Below are 23441 nucleotides of genomic sequence, written 5' to 3' on the forward strand. Positions count from 1 at the left end.
CTCCCTCTGCCTGTGTCTCTGCCTCTCTCTCTCTCTCTCTCTCTCTCTCTCTCTGAATACATAAAATCTTTAAAAAAATTTTTTTTTTTTTAAAGAGGGGCACCTGAGTGGCTCAGTGGTTGAGCTTCTGCCTTCAACCTAGGTCATGATCCCAGGGTTCTGGGATTGGGTCTTGCATTAGGCTCCCTGCAGGGTTGTGTCTCTGCCTCTCTCTGTGTCTCTCATGAATAAATAAATCAAATCTTTAAAAAAAGATTTTTTTTTAAGTTTTAGCTTTAAATAATCCCTATATACCCAACATGGGGCTTAAACTCGACCCTGAGATCAAGAGTCACATGCTCCTCACAGAGCCAGCCAGGCTCCCCTTGTTTGTTTTTAATACACTAAAGAGTTTATTCAATACACAATGTAATATACCTTGCATTTTTCATTTAACACATCTATTCATGTCGGTATATACAACTCTACATCATTCTTTTTAATAGTTCCATGCTATTCTGTTATAAGTGGCTAATCTCCAGTTGTTAAGAGTAGGGTTTTTTTTTTTTTTCCAACAAATAATATATGGTAATTTGGGTTTTTTGCTATTATAAAAAGTGTTGCAATGAACATCCTTACATATCTAGGTGACCTTTTATAAGCATGTACTTGGGATATATTTCTAATACTAATTTGGGTAGGGGATCTGTGGTTATTTGCATTTTTAAACTTGATAAGTATTGTCAGCATGTCTTTCCAGAAGGGTTATATCAGTATATACTATCTAAAACAGTATGTGGAGAGCATTTGTTTCCCAAAAATTCCTAGTACTATCACCAGACTTTTATTTTTATAGTTTTAGAGGTTAAAAGCTGTTATTTCATTGGTTATTTTATCTTGTTTTCCGGTGGTACTTGAAATGGCCTTAATTTTTTCCCTCCTTATTAATTTTTTCAAAGTAATATGCAAATAAGTTAAATTGAGATAAACTTTCATACTCGTCATTTTCTTTAACCAGATGGGATCGGCAATATGTAATCCAACTCACTTCCATGTTCAAGTAAGTATCATTTTCCCTTTTCTCTTTATACCCTGCTATTTGAACTTGCCTGCTAGAAATTGAAATTTAGGAAGCTCACACACTGCTTTCCCCCAAGTAAGAGTATTTGTACCTCTCTTTTCTAAGATTTTCTCTCCTCTTTTTACTTTAATTGCTTAAAGTATAACTATGATTTCTTTTCCAATGTGACTTTGCTTATGTATGTTTTTTGGTCCCCTTTAAAGTTCTCTCTTTGATAAAAACCAAAGGACAAGTTATAATATTCTGGTATCTCCCAAATTAGGCCATAGCTCTGGCCTTGAGAGTCTTTGATCCACAGGGATGTCCCTCTGACTGCAGAAGAGGTGGAATTTGTGATGGAAAAAGTGTTGAGAATGTTCTCCAAGTTGAATCTTCAAGAAATACCACCTCTGGTCTATCAGCTTCTGGTTCTCTCCTCAAAGGTATAAATAACAAATATACAGATGTTTTTAATCTCTGGTGGAATGATCAGTTGGGTCATTCAGCTTTTCATACTCTTGGCTTACATACTAAGGCATAAATGCTTTCATTTCATGTCTGATGATATGGGTAAAAGGATCATGCTTCTCAGCCTCAGAAAACCTATATGACTCTTGTACTCTCACAATCTGTGTATGCGTGGTAGCAGAAGGGATGAAGATCTCAAAGAGGGTGGGCTATCGGCCCCTTAACCTAAGTCTAACACTAAGATGCATTTCAAACACAATTTCAACAACAAAAAAATATTCTATAAATGCTTAGTGTGACTTCAGGTTGTAATTTACCTATTTAGGAAGTTCAACTTGGTGATCTTATCTTTTATGAGGAGACCTTACCTGTTCTGTATTTTTTTAGGGAAGCAGAAGGAGGGCTTTGGAAGGAATCATAACTTTCTTCAGCGAGCTAGATAAGCAGCACAATGAGGAACAGAGTGGTGATGAGTGAGTAATACAGTACAGAAATAAAATCTTTTTTACAGTTGCATCTTATGTGTGTTTTACCCTTGTTATTTAACCTTCCAGTCCCTACCTTCACCTCAGCACAGAACTTCCCTAGTCCTCTGAGCTGCTCAGTACTAAAGCAGCCTCTTCGCCTTGCTCATTTACAGCTCTTCAGGAGCAGAGCAGTAATTGTTGTGTAAATTGCAAGTTAATAAGCTATTTTTGTCTATTCTGAGCCAGAAACTATTTGGCCTTGGGGCAACAGTGATGAACCACTCAGGCAAGGTCCCTGTTCTCAAGGAGTTTAAGTATTGGTGAGAAGAGAACAGGAAATAAATAAAAATATTAGGAAGTGCTATGCAGGTAACTCAAATGGATGAAGTGATAGTGACAGTGTAGCTACTTAAGATTGAGTGGTCAAGGGAAACCTCTTGGAGAGCGTGCCACTTTAACTGAAGCCTGAATGATAAGAACCACAATATATAAATCAGAGAAAACATTCTCAGCTAGTGGAATAGTTAACGTGTCTGAAAAAGATTTTTTCTGAAGCACCTATGCCTGGTGCTGTTCTAAGCACCTTAACCTCACAAGAACCCTATTTTGCTTCTACTTTATGCATGTGGAAACTGAGGCACAGAGGAATTAAGGAATATCCCAAAGTTATATATAGTAGTAGAGCTGAGAGTTCAGTCAGGGCAGTTTGGCTGCAGAGCTCATGCTGTTAATCCAATTGCAGCCTACCGCTTCTACTCTAGGGTAACTTTGTTATTTGGCTGGAGCAATTGATTAGAAGGTGGTCTTATATACTGAGTTAGGAAAGACTGAAAAGCAGATGTAAGACAAAATAAGCTCAGTTTTAACCATGTTAAGTTTCACATGTGTATTAGCATCCCATATGGAGTTATTAAGCAGAGAGTCTGGAGTTAGAGGGAGAGGTCAGGACTGGAAATAAGAGATTGGAAAGAACTAAAGCCACAGGACTGACTGGGGAATCCTAGGGAAATTGTGAAGAAAAAGAAAATCAAGACTGAGCTCAGGAGCATTCCACCATGTAAAGCGAGGATGAGCCAGCAGGAAAAAAAAAAAATGGAGAAGAATTGAGGGACAGTACACCAGAAGAGAAGAGAAGAGAGTGTTTCAAAAAAGAAATGGTCAACTGTTTCATGTCTGCTGAGGTGTTAAGGTGGAACTAGATTATTGGTTTTGGCAACATAGAGGTCATTTGTAATTTACAAGAATAGTCAATTGAGAGTGGGTGGGGAGGGGCAGAAGCCTGGTTGAATTGGATTTAACTGAGAAGAGGTAAAAAAGTGTAATTAATGACAATAGACAATTCTGTCAAGAAGTTTTGTTATAAAGGAGCAGGAATAGGGCAGTAGAATTTCTATTTGCTGCCTCCAGTGATAGTATGAGTTCACCTTGAGTTGGTCTGCTTGTTCAGCTGAGTATCTGTACTTTTGTCTCTTGCTCAAACTGTAGCTCATACTTTTCTGTTGAATCTTTTAGGCTGTTAGATCTTGTTACTGTGCCATCAGGTGAACTTCGTCACGTTGAAGGCACCGTTATCCTACACATCGTGTTTGCCATCAAACTGGACTGTGAACTAGGCAGAGAACTCCTGAAGCACTTAAAGGTAGCTACAGACTTATGGTGATCTAGGATCTCTTTATGAAATGGATATTTGAACTCAAGCCTCTCTGATATCCCTTAATTATAGGAGACAAGTGGAAGCATTGTACGATGACCCTGGATTTAGAGGGTGCCTTTTACTTTGAAAATAGGAAATAAAAAAATTAAATTAAATAAAAAAAAAGAAAAGAAATATATGTCACTACATTCTTAAGCAAATTCCATTTTAAAACTGTGCCTTAAATGTTTTGATGTTTAAAAAGAAAAAAAATGGGGACTGTTCAGCAGGAAGCTTAACATTTAATCATAGTTCCATTGTCGTCTTATGTGAGCTTCAACCTTGAGCTCTGTTTCCCCATTTAAGAATTGGGATATTGCCTATTTTTAGTAGTATATTATAGGGTTTTATGAAAATAAGTCATTTATCATTAAGTATTTGTGAAGTGGTAAGGTAAAAACCAGAAGTGTTTCAAACTCTTTTAAAGAAAAGTAGTATACAGATAAAGGACCTATTTTTTCCTTCAGCATTTTATTTAGAAATTTTTAACCCACAGAAAATTTGAAACACTGTAGCACAGTGAGCATCTATATGCCTCTCATTTAGGTTCACCAGTTTTTAAATATCTTGCCACATTTACTTTATTTCACTTTCTTTCATATGTTATTATTATTATTATTAATTTTTTTGGAGGGGGGAATCATTTAAAAGTTAGAAATCAGGGGCACCTGAGTGGCTCAATCAGGTAAGCGTCTGCCTTCGGCTCAGGTCATGATCTCAGGGTCCTGGGATGGAGCCTCGCATTGGGCTCTCTGGTGTATTTCTTTCTTTTTTTTTTTTAAGATTTTATTTATTTATTTTGGAGAAAGTATAAGCAGGGACAAGGGGGGGGGGCGGAGGGAGAGGGAGGAGCAGACTCCTTGCTGAGCAGAGATTTTTTTTTTTTATTTATTACCTGAGAGAGAAATATAGCCAGAGAGAGCACAAGCAGTGGGGAGAGGAAGAAGCAGGCTCCTGCTAAGCAGGGAGGGGCTTGATCCCAGGACCCTGGGATCATGACCTGAGCCAAAGGCAGATAATATATTGAGCCACCCAGGCACCACTCACCAAGTTTTGTGTTTCTTGATCTACTCCACTGTATTTTTGTATGTTGGTTTTCTGTTTTGTCTTTGGGTGTTGTTGTCTTTTGGTTATCATTTATTTTAGGCCTCAAAGACCTATTTTTAAAATTTTACTGAGATATGATTTTTTAATTTTTATTTTATTTTTTAAATTTAAATTTGATTTAGTTAATATATGGTATATTATTAGTTTCAGAGGTAGAATGTAATGATCCATCAGTTGCATATAACACCTAGGGCTCATTACATTAAGTGCCCTCCTTAATGCCCATCACCCAATTACTGCATCTGCCCACCCACCTGCCCTCCAGCAATCCTGTTTGTTTCCTAGAGTTAAAAGTCTCTTTAGGGTTTGCCTCCCTCTCTGTTTTTATCTTCTTTTTCCTTCCCTTCCCCTATGTTCATCTGTTTTGTTTCTTAAATTCCACATATGAATGAAATCATATGGTATTTGTTTTTCTCTGAGACATAATTTACATAACATAAAACTCACCCATTTTAAGTTTACAATGCAGTAATTTTTCATAAGTTTACCTTGTTGTGCAACCATCACCGTAATCCAGGTTTAAAACATTTTCATCACCCTGTAAGATCCTTCAGCCCATTTATTGTAAAGTCACATTCCCAGCTCTCCTGTCCCAGGCCCAGGCAACCACTAATCTACTGTCTCTATAGATTTACCTTTGCTAGACAGTTCCCATAAATGGGATCATACAGTATATGATCTTTTGTGTATGGCTTCTTTTGTTTAGCATGAAGTTTTCAAAGTTTATCCATGTGTTGTAGCCCGTGTCAGTATTTCATTCCTTTTTCTTGTTTAATAGTATTCCATTGTGTCGATCTATCAGTTGGTTTAGCTGTTCACCAGTTGATGGACTCTTGACCTGTTTCCAGTTCTGGGCTGTTACGAATAATGCTGTTATGAACATTCACATGCAAGTCTTTTTGTGGACATGTGTTTTCACTTCTCTTGAACAGACACCTACAAGTGATAAATATATGTTTACATTTTTAAGAAACCACCAAAGTGGCTATGTTATTTTGCATTCCCAAACTGGCACTGTATGAGAGTTCCTATTTCTCAACATCCTCACCAACATTTGTTACTGTCTTTTTTATCATAGCTGTTTCAGTGTGTGTGAAACAGTATCTCACTGAGGTTTTTCTTTGCAGTCTTTTAATGACTGATAATTGAGCATTTTTTTGTGTGCTGAGTAGCTGTTCTGATACCTTCTCTGGGGAAATGTCTATTTAAATCTTTTGCCCATTTTTTGATTCTGTGTCTTATTGAATTTTAAGAATTCTTTATGTATTCTAAGTCCTTTATCATGTATATAGTTAGCAAGTACTTCTCCCAGCCTGTGGCTCATCTGTTTTCTTAATGGTGTCCTTTGAAGCACAAAAGTTAGAATTTTTATGGGGTCCAGTTTTTCAATTTTTTCTGCTATAAATTATGCATTTGGGTTGTATCTAAATAATTTTTACTGAATCCAAAGTTTTAAAGATTTTCCAATACATTTTGTTTTTAAAGTTTTACAGTTTTAGGTCTTAAGTTCAGGTTTCTGATCCATTTAAGGACCTGTTTTCAGTAGGTTTTTTTCTTCTTTTAAGATGTAAATAATGACTCCTTTTTGGTTTTTCTGTAGGCAGGACAAGATTTCAGTAATAACATATGTCCCTTCAGCATTGCCCTCCTGCTCTCTGTAACAAGAATACAAAGATATGAGGAACAGGTATTTATTACTGACTCTTTGGTTCTTTCTGTAGTTGATATGGAGTACAAGAACCCTTTATTAGCCTTCTGCTGGCAGAAAAGTCCTCTGTAAGGTGTGTAGGCCCACTCTGTTTCCTGGGAGCTGCCTGGAGATGTCTCAGGTTCTTGGTTTATACCTTTATTTCTTGTGGGTGGTAAGCCCAGTGGTAAGATGGGAATCAGAGTGGAAGCTTATCACACAGTCCGGGTGGTGAGATGGGAACTTTAGCTGGGAATTCACCTGCGGTCTGTGATGTTGCAGCTTTCTAAGAAGTTGTCCCTGATTGAGTTGAAATTAATGAGAACCATTTAGTTGCAAATATGGAAATATAAACTACTTTCCCCTTTTTTATCATGTGTGTTCCCTGATTGTGGGTAATATTGATATTGATTTTTACCCTTTTCTTCTCTCTCTCTCTCTCGAAGAGAGAGCAAGGCAGGTAGGGAGGAGCAGAAGGAGTGGGAGAATGAAAGAATCTTTTTTTTTTTTTTAATAATAGTGAATTTTTTTTTTAAGATTTTATTTGAGAGAGAGAGCATAAGCAGGGAGAGGGGCAGAGGGAGAGAGAGAAACAGGCTCCCCACTGAGCAGGGAGCCCGATGTGGGGCTCCATCCCAGGACCCTGCGATCATGACCTGAGCTGAAGGCAGATGCTTAACTGACTGAGCCACCCAGGTGTGCCAGAGTGAGAAAATCTTAAGCAGACTCCATACCCAGCGTGGAGCCTGACATGGTCTCACAACCTTGAGATCATGACCTGAGCTGAAATCAAGAGTTGGACACATAACGAAGTGAGGCCACTCAGGGGCTCCAGCCCTTTTCTGTCTTAAGGAATGCCTACCTGTCTTCAACTCTTAAACACCCACTGAAAGTCATGATTTTTGTATCATACTCACCTGGTAAAATAGCTATCTTAGGGACACCAATATATGGCAGCAAGTAGGAAGTTAACAAAGTAAAGATTCTAAAGCATGGGCTATTATTTTTTGCTTCATTTTCCTATTTCTTTCATTATTTTAGGTGTTTGACCTTTTAAAAGCTTCAGTTGTAAAAAGCTTTAAGGATCTTCAGCTTCTCCAAGGTTCAAAATTTCTTCAGAATCTAGTCACTCAAAGGTCTTGTGTTTCAACCATGATCTTGGAAGTCGTAAAGAATAGGTGAGTTCCTGAACCAAACCCCAGTAGGTTCATAAGGTATTTGGTGTTAGAAAATGCACCATGATGTCATATGTGGGGCTCAGCAGAGAGAACCGATGATGGTGGCTGTTGTCTTCACAGATTGAGGTTTAATCCCTTGAAATTGGTCAAGCAAACTTTTCCTGTATCAAAAAATCCTTAAATCCCAAGATTTGATTTCTTGGCCACCTTGATAGCAAGAATACAAAACTAAACTAGGTGCCTTTGACCCTGTCATGATATTACAACTCTTTCTTGGTCTGAGTCTTTATTGGCTTTTTAGGTGAGCTTAAAAAAAAAACACACACACACATTAAAAGTTTTATTTGCTTTAACTGTTGAAGTTTAGGGCCGGTGGAATGAAACTGAATCAGCAGTTTTAGACAAATCCATTTGATTTATTTTTTTATTGGAAAGAGAGAACATGAGTTGGGGAGAGGGTCAGAAGAAGCAGGGAGCTGAAGGCAGACACTTAAGTGACTGAGCTACCCAAGTGCCCCTAAACAAATCCATTTTGAGGGGATCCCTGGGTGGCGCAGCGGTTTAGCGCCTGCCTCTGGCCCAGGGCACGATCCTGGAGACCAGGGATCGAATCCCACGTCGGGCTCCCGGTGCATGGAGCCTGCTTCTCCCTCTGCCTGTGTCTCTGCCTCTCTCTCTGTCTCTCTCTCTCTCTCTGCGACTATCATAAATTAAAAAACAAAAACAAACAAACAAAAAAAACAAAAACAAAAAATCCATTTTGGGACACCTGGGTGGCTCAGCAGTTGAGCACCTGCCTTTGGCCCAGAGCGTGATCCTGGAGTCCTGGGATCAAGTTCCATATCAGGCTCCCTGCATGGAGCCTGCTTCTCGCTCTGTCTCTCATGAATAAATAAATAAATTTCTTTAAAAAAAAAAAAAAGAACCTTAATACACATATTTATCCACTTCTTTCAATAATCCTTATAAAGATTGTTAAGCAATAATCTGAGTATTGTCATATCTGAAAATGTTTTGATTTTTGCCCTCCCACTGAACAATAGTTTGATGTAAAATTTTAGGTTTATAATCATTTTCTGTTGTCTTTTTGCATCTAGAATTACTGACGGAAAGTCTGATGATTACCTGATTCTTTGTACTATTGCAGATAATCTTCATGGGCACTTATAAGACTTCACTTCTATTTTTGATGTTCTGAAATATAACACAATTTACATAGATTCCTTTTTAATTCATTTCTGCTTGATACATGCCCTTTCAATTGTAAGGATTCATGTCTCCTAAACTCTGCTTTTCTCCTTATTTTCTTTAATTAATCCCTCCCTTTTTTATCTCCATTCCGTCCTGTTAGCTGTTGGAATGTCCTTGTGTGCTGCGTTTCTTAATTTTTCTTTCAAGCTTTTCATATTTTTGTCTTTTTATGTGAAATTCCACAAAAATCCCTTGACTCTTTTATTTGATTAATTTGTTCTTCAGCTCTGTTTATTTTACCTTTAGGTTTATCTGTTGAGTTTTACACTCTAGCAATCATGTTTTTCATTTCTAACATTTCCAGTTGTTTTTTTTTTTTTTTCAGTTGTTTTTTTCATAACAGTCTGTTTTTTGTTTCATGCTATAATATCACTTAAGGGTATTTATTAGACTTTTAAAAATCTTTTTGTTCCATTAACCCTTTCCCTCAGGTGTTCTCTTCATTGAATTTTGGTGCTTCTCTTTAAACGTGCTCTTTTCCCTTATATTTGGTGATTATTGGTTGTCTCGTTGTTGGTGTTCACTGTTAGTTTGTCTGACAGTGCTGTACTGTTTAATACGGTTTACCTCTGATGTGAAGATAGTAGTGGGATATACCAGGGGCTGACCTCCCTAATTCTCCAGCATGTTGCCATACTCTCCGCCACTGAGGCCCAAGCTCCTCTACTCACAGATCCCACCTAAGGACAGGCCTCATTTTTGCTCACTTCTTACCATAAACTGGGGGTGCAGTGGGCTGTTGGGGGGAAGAAGGTAGAGAAGAATGCTGTGTACCTAACTGTTCGTGCTGGGAAATTCCAGCTAGTCCTCACACCAGTTGCCCTAAAGTCCCTTCCTGTTCCCAGCATATCTGCTTTAGGTATCTGCTTTGGGAACTACCCCTTCATTTTGCACCATGTGGTCTGTGGCTTCATCTTTCATTCTTGTGTTACATTTCTTTCACTTTTTAAGGATTCTTTATAATTTCTCGTCAGTCAAAAACACATCTTAATTTTCCATATTATGGACTGTGTATGTGCACCTTATATAGCCACATACATACAGATGTGTATCTTTTCCATCATTTATAGGTATTGGGAGTGAGAAAAATAAAGCATGAGCTCAGTCTATTATCTTGATCCCAGATCTCCAGAGTATGAATATTATTAAAATCTGTCAAAATATTATGAGAATTTTCACAAGTGTGGCCTTTATTCTTTAATCCTATATTATAATCCGTTGCTGTTTAGCAGGTAGATATAATAATATAGAGGTTATTATAAGCATATCATTTCCAGTACTGTGGGTAACATTGAAAGTTATAAAATCACCAAGGATTCTACTGCTGTGCAAAAGGTTATTTGTAGGTTTACCTCATGCTTTTGAAACCAGATCATACATTGATTTGTACTGTAAGTGTGCATGTGATATAAATATATAAATATGAATGTAAATATTCATGCTATAAATATTTACTGTGTGCCTTCTAAATGTTAGTCTTAAGCCAGGCTGTATGGGTAGAAATATGACTACAAGATGGTCTCTACCATGTAGAAACTCAGTCTAGGGAGAGAGGCAAACTTTTAAGCATGGATAGAATATAAGTGTTGTTAGTGTCATGGGGGAAATAGAAGAAGCAACAATTAACTTGAGTCATGAAATCCTGAATGGAAACATGTAATGGTCAGTACACTGAAATATTCTAGTTTCATCTGTATGTTTTTGAATATTCTGTAGTTTCTGGATTTTCCCAGTGTTCTATCAGTGGAAATACTGACAGGAATTCCAAATTCCAACAGATAAGTACGCATGAAAAAAAAGGTTCATGTGAAGAGTGTTGGTGATCCAGATCAAGTTTTGAGAAATGTGTAAACATGACAGTGAATGTGAAGGTTTTTCTTTTTAACTAAGTTTTGTTTTCTAAGTTTTTCTTTTTAACTAAGCTTTGTTTTCTTGCAGTGTTCATAGTTGGGATCATGTTACTCAGGGCCTGGTAGAATTTGGCTTCATTTTGATGGATTCATATGGGCCAAAGAAGATTCTTGATGGAAAGACTATTGAAACCAGCTCAAGTCTTTCTAAAATACCAAACCAGCATGCATGTAAGCTGGGAGCTAATATTCTGTTGGAAACTTTTAAGGTGAGTCTCCAGTTAATTCTGTAAAATTATATTATCAACAGGGCATGACATTAGTCTGGGAGTTTGGAGGACAAGGATATTTGAGTATGCAGCAGTTTCCAGGAACAGAGGTTGGGATAGTAATTAAAACATGACAGATCCAGCTTGCTGGAATATTTACTTTTTCATCCTTTATTTATATGAGCTCTTCATTTATTTTAATTTCTCCTTTTTTCTGCTTCTTAGAAGTTTGAATATAAATTAGCTTTCCATGATTTCCTCTTCTTCCTCTAGTAGTAAATCATTTTTGATCATTTTCTGTTTTAGGGGGTGCTTTTGGACGCTATTACTTTATATAAAAGATAATCTTTTAGGTGGCTACATCAAGCTTGAAGAATCATGCTTATTGGTTCATTGTTTTTAAAGAAACCAAAGTAGTTCTTATATTTTTTGAATCTATTGCTATATAACAACTGTCCTCTCAATCTTAATTTCTGAAATAGCTTTCAAAAATGCATTTCCTTTCAATTAAAACAAAAGCTAGGTTATGTCTGAGGCCAAACAACTTTGTTAATGATTCCTCTATGTCATTTTCTTGACATCGAATTAATGTAGCTACATGCCAAAAGTATATGCTGAATATACTATTTGGAGACTAATTTAAATGTGAATCTAGCGTTCTGATCCAGAACTATGAAGCGAATGCATATAATAGTCCTTGACTGTTGTGTGTTAGATGATATAAATGGCCCTTTTTAATAGTAATCTGATTAAAAGAGTAAGAGATTTTAATTTTTTTTATTTTAAATGTTTTTTTTTAAACTAGTGAGGTTCTCTTTGCTTTCACACAGATGTTATGTTGTCTTTGTCAAAGCATCTGTAGAGCATATAATTTACTAATAATCTATTGTTAGTCTGAAGTCTGAAAGAAATTAGTCTGTACTTTGAAGTAATCAAGTTGAAGTAAGAATTTTAATGAAAATTCGAGTGAAAGTTCAAAACAGGTCTTTTTTTTAGGTGACTGCTGTGCTTCCAGAAACTGAGGAAGGGTTTGGTAAAGATTATTGAGATTTCCAGAAATTTTCATGGGCTTTTAAATTTTAAGATGAAAGTCATGCATAGCATACTGTCAGATAATGAGTATTGGCATGTAATGGGTACCTTAAGTAGAAGTTTTCCTTTTTGATGCTGAACCTAAGACATGGCAATACTTTTGTGTGAGCTCTCTCTTAGGCTAATAAACATGGTAGTTCACCCTGCTAATGAATCTTCTGAGAACAGAATGAGGATAGAATTAAGTGATTCTGTCTTTCCAGATGACTTACACTATATTTGTCTTTGAAATAGTCAAGTTTTGGCTAACATGAATTGATGCAATTGTAAGCTGAAGGTCACTATGGAATATTTTATTGACTGTTCTATTCTTTTTAGATCCATGAGATGATCAGACAAGAAATTCTGGAGCAAGTACTCAACAGGGTTGTTACTAGAGCATCCTCTCCCATCAGTCATTACTTAGGTATTGAACTGTGAAAAGGTGTGAAAGTTCTAAGGAATATTTTCATGCAAATATACTGTTTTGGCCCTGGAATTTTTTATTTAAATAGGCTCCATGCCCAGCATGGAAGCCAGCGCAGGGCTTGAGCTCACAGTGCTGAGATCAAGACCTGAGTGGAGATCAAGAGTCAAATGCTTAGCCGACTGAGCCACCCAGGTGCCCAGGTCCTGGAAAAAAAATTTTAATGTTGCAGTAGCTTAGTCCAATATCTTTGATTATAATGCCAATAAGACATAAGTGTATTTATATTGTTTGTGGTCATCAAGAAGGAAAGGAGCATATAACCGATGAGTGAAACTTCTATCTTGCATCAGCTCAGTCTCTTCAGTTTTACTGTTTCTGCAGTGAGTGTTGTCCTTACACTGCATCTCATTGACCTCCCGTTCCTTTAACCCTTGACATTCTGGCTTCAATTCTCTCTAGTTTGATGCATATCTTCTAGTGCCAAATCCACTGGTCTTTTCTTAGCCACTGACTTTCCTAATTTCTCTTCTTTCAACACAGTTTATAACTCCCCTGAAACTTGCTTAGATAGGTTCTCTGAAAACTAACAGTTTGCTTCTTACCCTGCATGTGATCAATTCTTCTCTTCCTCCTTTAATGGTTCTTTTCCTTCTACACTTAAGTGTCAAGATTTTGCAAAGTTCAGTACTTGACACTTTATTCTACTTTTTTCTTTCTTTACAGCTTTATTGAATTATAACTGAAGTACAGTAATATATACATATTTAAGCATAACAGTTTGATGACTTTTGACATGTATAGCTACCATTTTTTAGAATTGTATGTAAATGGACTCCTACTGTATGCACTCCTTTTTTTGTCTGGCTTCTTTCACTCAGCATAATTCTTGTGAGATTTTTCCATGGTTGTTGCATGTATCAGTAGTTGATCCCTTTTTATTGTTGGTAGAATATTTGGTGAGAATATAATCTCTCTTTTTATTCATTCACTTGTGGACAGGTTATGTAGGTTGTTTCTGGTTTGGGGCTATTATGGATAAAGCTGGTATGATATCTGGTAGTGGAATGCTGCATCATATGGGAGATCTACGTTTAATAAAACTGCCAGACTGCTTTCCAAAGTGGTAGTCCATTTTATATTCCTACCAGATGTTGCTAGTCACTCCACATTGTAACTAATACTTGGTATGGTTAGTCTTTAATTTTAGTCATTCTGATAGGTGCATGATAGTATCTCGTGGTTTTCAAATGTCTGTTCAAATCTTTTGTCAATTTTTAAAAATGGAATTGTTTGCCCCCTTATTACTGAGTTGTAAAAGTTCTTTACATATTCTAAATACAAGTCCTTTGTCAGATATGTGTTTTGCAAATACTTTCTCCTAGTCTGTGGTTTGACTTAATTTTTTTAACAGTGTTGTTTAAAGAGCAAGTATTTTTAACTTGTCAATTATCAATCTATCAGTTTCTTTTTATAGTTCCTGCTTTTTATGTCATGTATTAAAGAATCTTTGCCAAACAAAATCACAAAATTCACTAAGATTTTTTCCTATGTTTTCTACTAGAAGCTTTATAATTTTAGCTCTTATACTTAGATCTGTGATCCATTTTTGTTAAATTTTATGTATGATGTGAAGTAACAGCGTCCCCCCACCATTTGGCTATCCAGTTGCTTCAGCACAAGTTTTTAAAAAGATTTTCTTGTTTTTATTGAATTACCATGGCATCTTGGCTAAAATCAACCAACCATATAAATATGGGTCTATTTTAGGAATCTTCTGTTCCAGTTATCTGTTATTGTCTTGATTACTATACCTTTGTAATAAATGAAATAGTGTAAATCTTTCAATTTTGTTCTTTTTCAAAATAATTTTGGTTAATCTAAATGCTTTGCATTTCCAAATAAGTTGTAGAATTAGCTTGTCAATTTTTATTTTAAAAAACCTGGTCAGAGGGCAGCCCGGGTGGCTCAGCAGTTTAGTGCCGCCTTGAGCCCAGGGCCTGATCTGGAGACCCGGGATTGAGTCCCATGTCAGGCTCCCTGCATAGAGCCTGCTTCTCCCTCTGCCTGTGTCTCTGCCTGCCTCTCTCTCTCTCTCTCTCTCTCTCTCTCTTTCTCTCTGTGTCTCTCATGAATAAATAAATAAAATCTTTTAAAAAAAATAAATAAAAATAACTTAAAAAATTAAATTTAAAAACCTGGTCATGTTTTGATTAAGATTGCCTTGAATCTGTGGATCAGTTTGGGAGACAGTTGACATCTTAATAATATAAGTCTTCCAACCCATCCATGAAAACAGTAGAGATCTCCTTTTATTTAGACCTTCCTTAATTTCTTTTAGCAATGTTTGTAAACTTCAATGTGAATCTTGCATATCTTTCAGCTTTATCCCTATTTCATTTTTTTGATGCTATTGTACATGGTATTTTTAAAATTTCAATTTCTTATTGTTAACTGTTAGCATGTAAAAATAGAAATGGTTTCTTTTTTATACTGATCTTATATCCTGCAGCATTGCTAAACCCACTTTATTAGTTATAATTGCTTTTTGGCAATGCCTTAGGATTTTCTGTATAGAAATCATGTCACCTATAAATCAGAACATTCCTGATATCAGTGGTTTTCATCTTCTTTATCAGTTTGGCTTAGGGACTTGTCAGTTTTACTCATCTTTTGAAGAATGACCTTCTGGCTTAGATGCTCTCCAATGTTCTCTGTTTATAATTTCTTTGATTTCTGCTTCTTATTTCTTCTTTTTTTAAAAATTTCATTTATTTATTTGAGAGAAAGCACAAGCCAAGGAAGGAGCAGAGGGAGAGGTAGGGGGAAAGAATTTCAAACAGACTCTGCACTGAGCTTGACACAGGACTCGCTCCCATGACCCTGAGATCATGACCTGAGCCAAAACCAAGAGTTGAATACTTGACAGACTGAGCTACCCAGATGCCCTTCTGCTTCTTATTTATTTTTTGCTTGCTTTGGGTTTATTTTAGTCTTGTAAGTGATTGAAAAAAAAATCAAAAGAAGGGTATTTCATGTCCTATGAAAAATGTAGATTTCAGAGTTTATAGTACAGTACAGTATTATTGGAATATAGCCAAACTTGATCATTTGTGTGTTATCTATCTTGCCTTTACAATATACTAACAGAGTTGCATAGTTGTCATTGATAGCATGTGGCCAATAACGCATAAAATAGTTACTATCTGGCCCTTTATGGAAAAAGTATGCCAGCTTGTAGTCTATTATATTCACTTGGATGTGTACATTGCTTTTTCTTCCTTCCTGATGTTTCAAGTTTCCTTTTGTTTGTGTGAAGGGTTTTAACTAACATTAGCTTAATAAAAACTGTTGTTCAAGTTCTCTAAATCTTCTGGGTGAACATTGGTAGTTTGTCTCTTTAAAGGAATTTTACCATTTCATATGATTTATCAAATTTACCATGAAGTTGTTGAGAATGTTCCTCTTAATGACTGTATGTTCTGTATTGACGCACATCAATATTCTTATTCCTGATAGCCATGATGTGCATCTTCTTTTTCCTTCATCACTGAAGCAAGAGATTGATCAATTTTATTAATCTTAAAAAAACAGCTTTTGGTTTCATTGAATTTCTCCTTGTTTTTAGTTTCATTTATTTCTGCTCTTTTTTGTTGCCTTTCTACTGCTTACTTTGGGTTTAATCTGTGCTTTTTTTGGTTAGAAGCTTGGGCATGAATTTGAGGCTTTTTTTTTTTTTTTCCCAAAGCAAGCATTAAATTATAAATTTCCATCAAAAATTGCTTTAGCTACATCCCATAAATTTTTAAAATTTTCATTCAGTCCCAAATACTTTTTAATTTCCCTTGTGATTTGTTCTTTAACCTATGTATCATTTTTTAAAAGATTTTATTTATTTATTCATGAGAGACACAGAGAGAGGCAGAGACATAGGCAGAGGGAGAAGTAGGCTCCATGCAGGGAGCCCAATGTGGGACTTGATCCCAGGACCCCAGGATCATACCCTGAGCCAAAGGCAGACACTCAACCGCTGAGCCACCGAGGTGTCCCAACTCATCTGTTGTTTAGAAGTATATTGTTCAGTCTTTGAATATTTGAAAATTTTCCAGATATTTTTCTGTTGTTCATTTCTGGTTTGTGGTTATAAAACATACTGCCTCTGACATGAATGGCTTTTTATAATGTTTATTTATTTAAGTAATCTCTACCCCTAGTGTGAGGCCCAAACTCACAACCCCAAGGTTAAGAGTCACATGCTTTTGCAGTGGAGCCAGCCAGGCACCCCTACGACATAAATTTTTAAAAATTTATTGTGACTTGCTTTATAATTCTCAGAATATGGTCCATTTTGAAAAATGTTCTGTTTACTTTGGAAAGAATATGTATTCTGCTGTTGCTAGGTGCAGTTTTCCATAACTCAATTATATCAGATGATTCAAATCTTCTATATCCTTTTAAGATTTTCTGTCTACTTCTGTTAACTATTAAGAGCGGAGTATTGAGGGATACTTGCATGGCTCAGCGGTTGAGCATCCACCTTTGACTCAGGGCATGATCCTGGGATCCGGGATTGAGTCTCACATCGGGCTCCTTACATGAGGCCTGCTTCTCCCTTTGCCTGTGTCTCTGCCTCTCTCTGTGTGTGTTTCTCATAATAAATAAATAAAATCTTAAAAAAAAAAGGAGTATTGAGGTATCTGCTTTGTAATTATCAATGTGTCTGTTTCTTTTAGTTCTATCCATTCTTGCTTTATGTGTTTTTAAACTTTGTTATTAGAGACATACTTGTTTAGGATTGTTATGTCATCTTGCTTAATTGACCTATTAATCAGTATGAAATGATCTTTTAGGGTGCCTGGTGGCTCAGTTGGTTAAGACTCTACCTTCAGCTCAGGTCCTGATCCCAGGGTTCTGGGATTGAGCCCCACATCAGGCTCCCTGCTTTGCCAGGAGCCTGCTTCTTTCTCTCCCTCTGCCCTTGCCCTTGTGCTGTCATGCACTCTCTCTGTCAAATAAATAAATAAAAACTTTTTAAAAAGAACAAGAAAAGAAAGAAATGATCTTTTTTGTTCCTGGGAATACTATTTGTTCTGAAGTCTACTTTGATATAAATATAACTTCTCCAGTTTTCTTTTAAGATTTATTTATTTGTTTGTTTTAGAGAGAGAACATGAGCACAGGAGGGGCAGAGGGACAGGGAGAGAGAATCTTTTTTTTTTTTTTTTTTTTTTGGGAGAGAGAATCTTAAGCAGACACTCTGCTGAGCCCGGAACCCAATGCAGGGCTTGATCTTACAACCCTGAGATCATGACCTGAGCCAAAACCAAGAGTTGGATGCCTAACTTACTGTACAATCCAGACTCTCCTCTGCAGTTTTTGTTTGATCAGTGATAGCATGGGTTTTTTTTCCCCCATCTTTTTACTTTTAACTTATTTATATCTTTTTAGTTAACATGAGTTTCTTATAGAAAACATACAATTGTGTCTTTTTAAATCTTTTTTGATAATCTTGGACTTTTTAAATCAGGGCATGTCATTTACGTTTAATATGATTTTTTTAATGTGATTATCATCTGGCTCTTTTTTCTTCTGTACTTGGTTTCCATTTTCCTCCTCTTCTGCCTTCTTTTGGATTGAATTTTTTTAAATTCCATTTTATCTTGCTAACTTGATTGCCTCCACCTCCATTTTATTTTCTTTTGTGTTTGGTTTAGGGTTTATGATACATCTTTAACTTACTAATACCTTTAAGTAGTGGTATACCCCAACAGTATACCTCCATTTCTTACCTCCACTCCTGTGTCTTGTGCTGTTCTCATACATTTTATTTCTTTAGTTATTGAATTATATCTACATTGTTGTTATGTTTGCTTTAAACAGTCAGTTGTCTTTTGAATTTTTTAAAATAAGAAAATATCTTTTATTTTTACCCATGCATTTACCATTTCTGGTGCTTTTGTGTAGACTTACTTTCTTTCTTTCTTTCTTTTCTTTCTTTCTTTCTTTTCTTTCTTTCTTTCTTTTCTTTCTTTCTTTTTTTAAGATTTATTTATTCATGAGAGACAGAGAAAGGCAGAGGCAGAGGAAGAAACAGGGGCTCCATTCAGGAAGCCTGATGTGGGACTCAATCCCGGGACCATGGGATCACGTCCTGAGCTGAAGGCAGACGCTCAACCACTGAGCCACCCAAGCACCCCTAGATCCAGATTTCTATCCAGTATCCTTTTCTGTCTGACTACCTTTAACTTTCTTATACTGTTGATCTACCGTTGTTGGATTCTTCCGTGTGTCACAAAAAGTCTTCATTTAGTGTTAGCTTTTTGAAAGATATTTTTGCTGGGTATAGAGTTCTAAATTGACAGGGTTTGGGGATCCCTGGGTGGTTTCGCGGTTTAACACCTGCCTTTGACCCAGGACGCGATCCTGGAGTCCCAGGATCGAGTCCCGCGTCGGGGTCCCAGCATGGAGCCTGCTTCTCCCTCCTCCTGTGTCTCTGCCTCTCTCTCTCTCTATGTCTATGAATAAATAATAAATTTTAAAAATCTTTTTATAAATAAATAAATAGACAGGGTTTTTTCCTTTTAGTGCTCTAAAGATGTTACTTTACTGTTCTTTTGGTTTTCATCATTTCTAATAAGTCAACTTTCATTAATATCCTTGTTCCTCTCTATATAATTTCTTTTCAGATTTTTATCGGTGGTTTTAAGCAATTATGTGTGCTTTAGTGTAGCTTCCTCCATGTTTCCGGTGATTGGAGTTTGTCAAGCTTCTTAGATTTGTAGGTTTTTGGTTTTCATTAAGTTTGGCATATTTTGGGGATCCCTAGGTGGCGCAGTGGTTTGGCGCCTGCCTTTGGCCCAGGGAGCGATCCTGGAGACCTGGGATCGAATCCCACGTCGGGCTCCCGGTGCATGGAGCCTGCTTCTCCCTCTGCCTGTGTCTCTGCTTCTCTCTCTCTCTCTGTGACTATCATAAATAAATAAAAATTTAAAAATATATATATTTTTTTAAAGTTTGGCATATTTTGATATATTATTTCTTGAGAGATTGTTTGGAGGTTCTAGCAGGGGAGCACAGCTGCTCATATACCCTTGACCAAAGAATAGTTCTCCTCTATTGGGGATGGTCGTCCTCTTCGACCGAGCAGGCAGCTTCGGGAGGAACGCACATGGAGAGGTGAGAGAGGAAGGGGACACCCGCCTAGCTAGCCAGATCAGCTGAGAGATCAATGGGGTGACAGATGTTGCAGCCAGATCACCCTCACATCCTGATATATTATTTCTTTAAAAAAAATTTTCTGTTATCTCCTTCCCACCAGCACACACTCGCCGCATCTCCCCCAGCCCCACAGCATTATGTATATAGTAGGCTGCCCCACATTGTTAATGTAGCTCATAGATTTTCTTTTTTAGTCTTTTTTACTGTTTTGTTTTAAATCGTTTGTATTAGTATAACTTGAAGTTCCCAAATCTTTTTTTCTGCTATTGTTCTCGTCCAGTAAATTTTTCATCTTGAGACATTTGTATCATTTTCATATTTTTCCATCTCTCCTTAGCATTCCTTCTTTCAGAATCCAGTTTAAATTCTTCTCTTCACTCTCCTAAAACACACCAATTCATAATGATCTCCTCTTCCTTTGAGCTCCTCTTAGACTCTCTCTTTAACATTTGCTAGGAAATAAACTGTATTTGGGATTATTAGATATCTGGTATTGATCTGTTATTTACCTCTTTCATTCTTTCAAGATATATTTTTCTTGACTCCAAACTAAATTAAAATTCTTGAAGGAAGAGAGACCAGGCTTTATGGTTTTGTATATTTATATTTTGTATATTTACATACATATTTATATATATTTATTTATATATGTATATGTATATGTGCTTACACATAATAAAAGTTCATAGATATCTCTTGATTTACTTTAGCCTGGAAATAGGAAGACATCTGCTACTTGTCAGTCTAATGGATTTCTTCCCTTCTTTTAGATTAATTTTTGTAGTCTTAATATTATCACAGAAGAAAGTTTGAAGTATTCTGGTTACACTGACTATAGAAAAATTATATAGGATCAGAGAAATTTATTTTGTGGTATATTTGACTTGGGAAAAGAAACCAAAAACTTTTTACCATTTCTTTTCCCGTATTTATTTTTCTTTTATTTGTGTTATACTATATGTTGGCATATCGAACTCCAATAAAAAAAATACCCAAAAAAAAGAAATATCTTTATTGTTTGAGGCAACTTACTATAAATTTTGTTTTTCAGATCTGCTTTCAAATATCATCATGTATGCACCCCTAGTTCTTCAGAGCTGTTCTTCTAAAGTCACAGAAACTTTTGACTATTTATCCCTTCTGCCCCTTCAAACTGTACAAGGGCTGCTGAAGGCAGTGCAGGTAAGTCTTCTTACTCCTTAGGAACTTGACAAAACTGAGGTTGAACTCTACCTAATGGAATTCTTCATAAATGTGATAAATTCTATATCCCTTGATTCTAAAGCATAAAATTTTGTTTTAAAAGGGCAGGAACCCTGAGCTGGACTCTGTTTCCAAGTTTACCCCTTCTTCCTGGCACAATGCTGTCTCCTTTGACTCATTTTCAAGTCAGTGAAGTGATTAGAAAATTGAGGACAGGGATGCCTGGGTGGCTCAGTGGTTGAGCATCTGCCTTTGGCTCAGGGCATGATCCTGGAGTCCTGGAATCAAGTCCCACATCAGGCTTCCTGCATGGAGCCTGCTTCTCCCTTTGCCTATGTCTCTCTGCCTCTCTCTCTCTCTGTGTCTTCCATGAATAAATAAATAAAATATTTTTTTAAATTGATGACAATAGGTTTTAAAAGCATTCACAATTAGTTTAAATTTAATAATTAAAAGTATGCTATTGTCCTTATTACTAAGTGTCATACTGAAACACGTATTTAAAAACAAATTTCCTCCTATAAGCCAGATTATAGCAGTATTAGGTAGAAATGAGCTAAGGCTAATAAATTTGGGATTTTTTTACCCACTTATTCTTTGTCTTTCAGCCTCTTCTCAAAGTCAGCATGTCCGTGAGAGACTCCTTGATACTTGTCCTCCGGAAAGCCATGTTTGCTAGGTATGGAGCATCTCATGAGACCCTCGCAAGTAATGCCTTCTGATGTTACTCACTGTCCTCCCTGCTATCTTCTTGTACAACCTGTTAATAGTGGTCATGCACATGTCCGACCCAACAGAACAGCTTTCATCAATAAGGCCTTGTGCCAAGTACAGGCTTCCTCATTCAATCGTCTCATTCAGTCTTCAGAGTAAACATATAAAATCAGAATTATTATAGTTTCCACCATACAGATCAGGAACTCTGACTTAGAGAATATAGGTGACTTTCCAGAAGTCAACCAGAGGTTGGTGGGGCTATAATTCAAGCTTTTGATCTCATGTACTCTATCTGCCCCTACAGTAATCATCAGGACAAGGTTCTAGTGCCAGTTGGCGATAGTTCTGAAGAGGAAAACATCTTAATTAAAATATTCAGGAAACTCAGTCTAATGAACATCAAAACTGTGGTCTAGTGATTGTAGACCATATAAACTGTTAAGTGGTCTGAGGTTTTTTGGTTTAGCCAATGCCTCCTGACCTCCTTCCTTTATTTCTTAGTGTATAAGCTAGAGATGATGATACTACCTTCTAAAAAGTATTATGAGCCCACTAATAGGTGGAAAGCATTTGGTACTTTAAATAAAAGATGATCAGTATCACATTGGCTCTATTACGTTGTACTTGTGGATATCCAGGGGAACAGCTAGTAAGTAACCATATGCCATTATCCCTCTTCTAGAATTGACTTGTTATTCCTTCCTTACCCAGAAGCCAAGATGTATATGTCGTAGTATGTCCATGAATTAATCAGAGCCTCACTCAGATGAGTATATCATTTTTCTGGATGGAGAGTTGACAAAGCCTCAAACACTGTACTCCTCTGTGAAGAAGGGAAGTGGTCCTTCAGACACAGAAAATCAACAATTCCCTTTGCTATTTCATATTTATATTTGAGTTATTGGCCCATCAGATAGCTTCTCCGTACTCCTGTGCTTGTTCTCCATGAAGAAGAAAGTATAGGTAGTGTCTTGAGGTTGAGTAGATAGTGCAGAGTCAGCCGAATTCCTCTACCACGAAACTGCCAAGAACAGCTGATGGCTTATTTTGAGTACATAAATTCATTTTATTTTGCTCTGTGCTTCATGGCTTATTCCTTCCCTGTACAGAACCAACTGGATTTTTTCTGATGCAGAAGCCTTTTCCTGTGAACTTAGTACTATTTGTTAACTACTCTTTCTGTCCCTGAGCTAGCCAGCTTGATGCCCGAAAATCTGCAGTTGCAGGCTTTTTGCTGCTCCTGAAGAACTTTAAGGTTCTAGGCAGCTTGTCGTCCTCTCAATGCAGTCAGTCCATCGGTGTTAGCCAGGTAAGCAATGTAACACATGGCACCACAGATTGTTCACACAGCACTGTAGTGTGCTTTGGTGCAGGAGTTGATGATGTGCAAGCTGTACTTTTTCCCTCCTGGTCTGGTTGTACAAATGATCCTGAAACTGAGAGTCTGAATCTAGATGCTATTATTATCCTCATTTTTAATAGTTTGTTTACTTTGCACATGAACTTCTGTTAAGCCCAGTAATCTGAGAAAATAAAACTTTTTACAGTAGGTGGTTAAATGTCTGCCTTCAGCTCAAGTCATGATCTCAGGGTCCTGGGATCAAGCCTTGTGTCAGGCTCTGCTTACCAGGGAGTCTGCTTCTCCCACTCCCTCTGTACTCCCTCTCTTTTTCTGTCAGATAAATAAATAAATAAATAAAATCTTTAAAAAAAAAAAACTTTTTACAATTTTTTGGTAATCCAGACTTTATCAGGAATCTTTTTTTCTTTTGAGATCTTATTTATTTGAGAGAGAG

General features: G+C 36.7%; 1 protein-coding gene across 4 annotated transcripts in view; it reads left to right on the top strand.

Annotated features, from left to right (window-relative positions):
* The window catches only part of FANCI (FA complementation group I), an 82307-nt gene that overhangs the window by 19380 nt on the left and 39486 nt on the right, over positions 1 to 23441 (top strand). For 3 of the 4 annotated variants that reach the window (XM_041752728.1, XM_041752727.1, XM_041752729.1), the window contains exons 7-17: positions 998 to 1039; positions 1359 to 1482; positions 1895 to 1980; positions 3487 to 3613; positions 6375 to 6461; positions 7503 to 7639; positions 10829 to 11009; positions 12420 to 12507; positions 20777 to 20907; positions 21537 to 21607; positions 22840 to 22954. In XM_041752728.1, coding sequence (XP_041608662.1) covers positions 998 to 1039; positions 1359 to 1482; positions 1895 to 1980; positions 3487 to 3613; positions 6375 to 6461; positions 7503 to 7639; positions 10829 to 11009; positions 12420 to 12507; positions 20777 to 20907; positions 21537 to 21607; positions 22840 to 22954 — 1189 coding nt within the window. The remainder of the gene's footprint in view (positions 1 to 997; positions 1040 to 1358; positions 1483 to 1894; positions 1981 to 3486; positions 3614 to 6374; positions 6462 to 7502; positions 7640 to 10828; positions 11010 to 12419; positions 12508 to 20776; positions 20908 to 21536; positions 21608 to 22839; positions 22955 to 23441) is intronic. The other variant, XM_041752730.1, reaches the window with a different exon arrangement.

Source organism: Vulpes lagopus, chromosome 4 (assembly GCF_018345385.1).
Source record: "Vulpes lagopus strain Blue_001 chromosome 4, ASM1834538v1, whole genome shotgun sequence".
Taxonomy (NCBI): Eukaryota; Metazoa; Chordata; class Mammalia; order Carnivora; family Canidae; genus Vulpes; species Vulpes lagopus.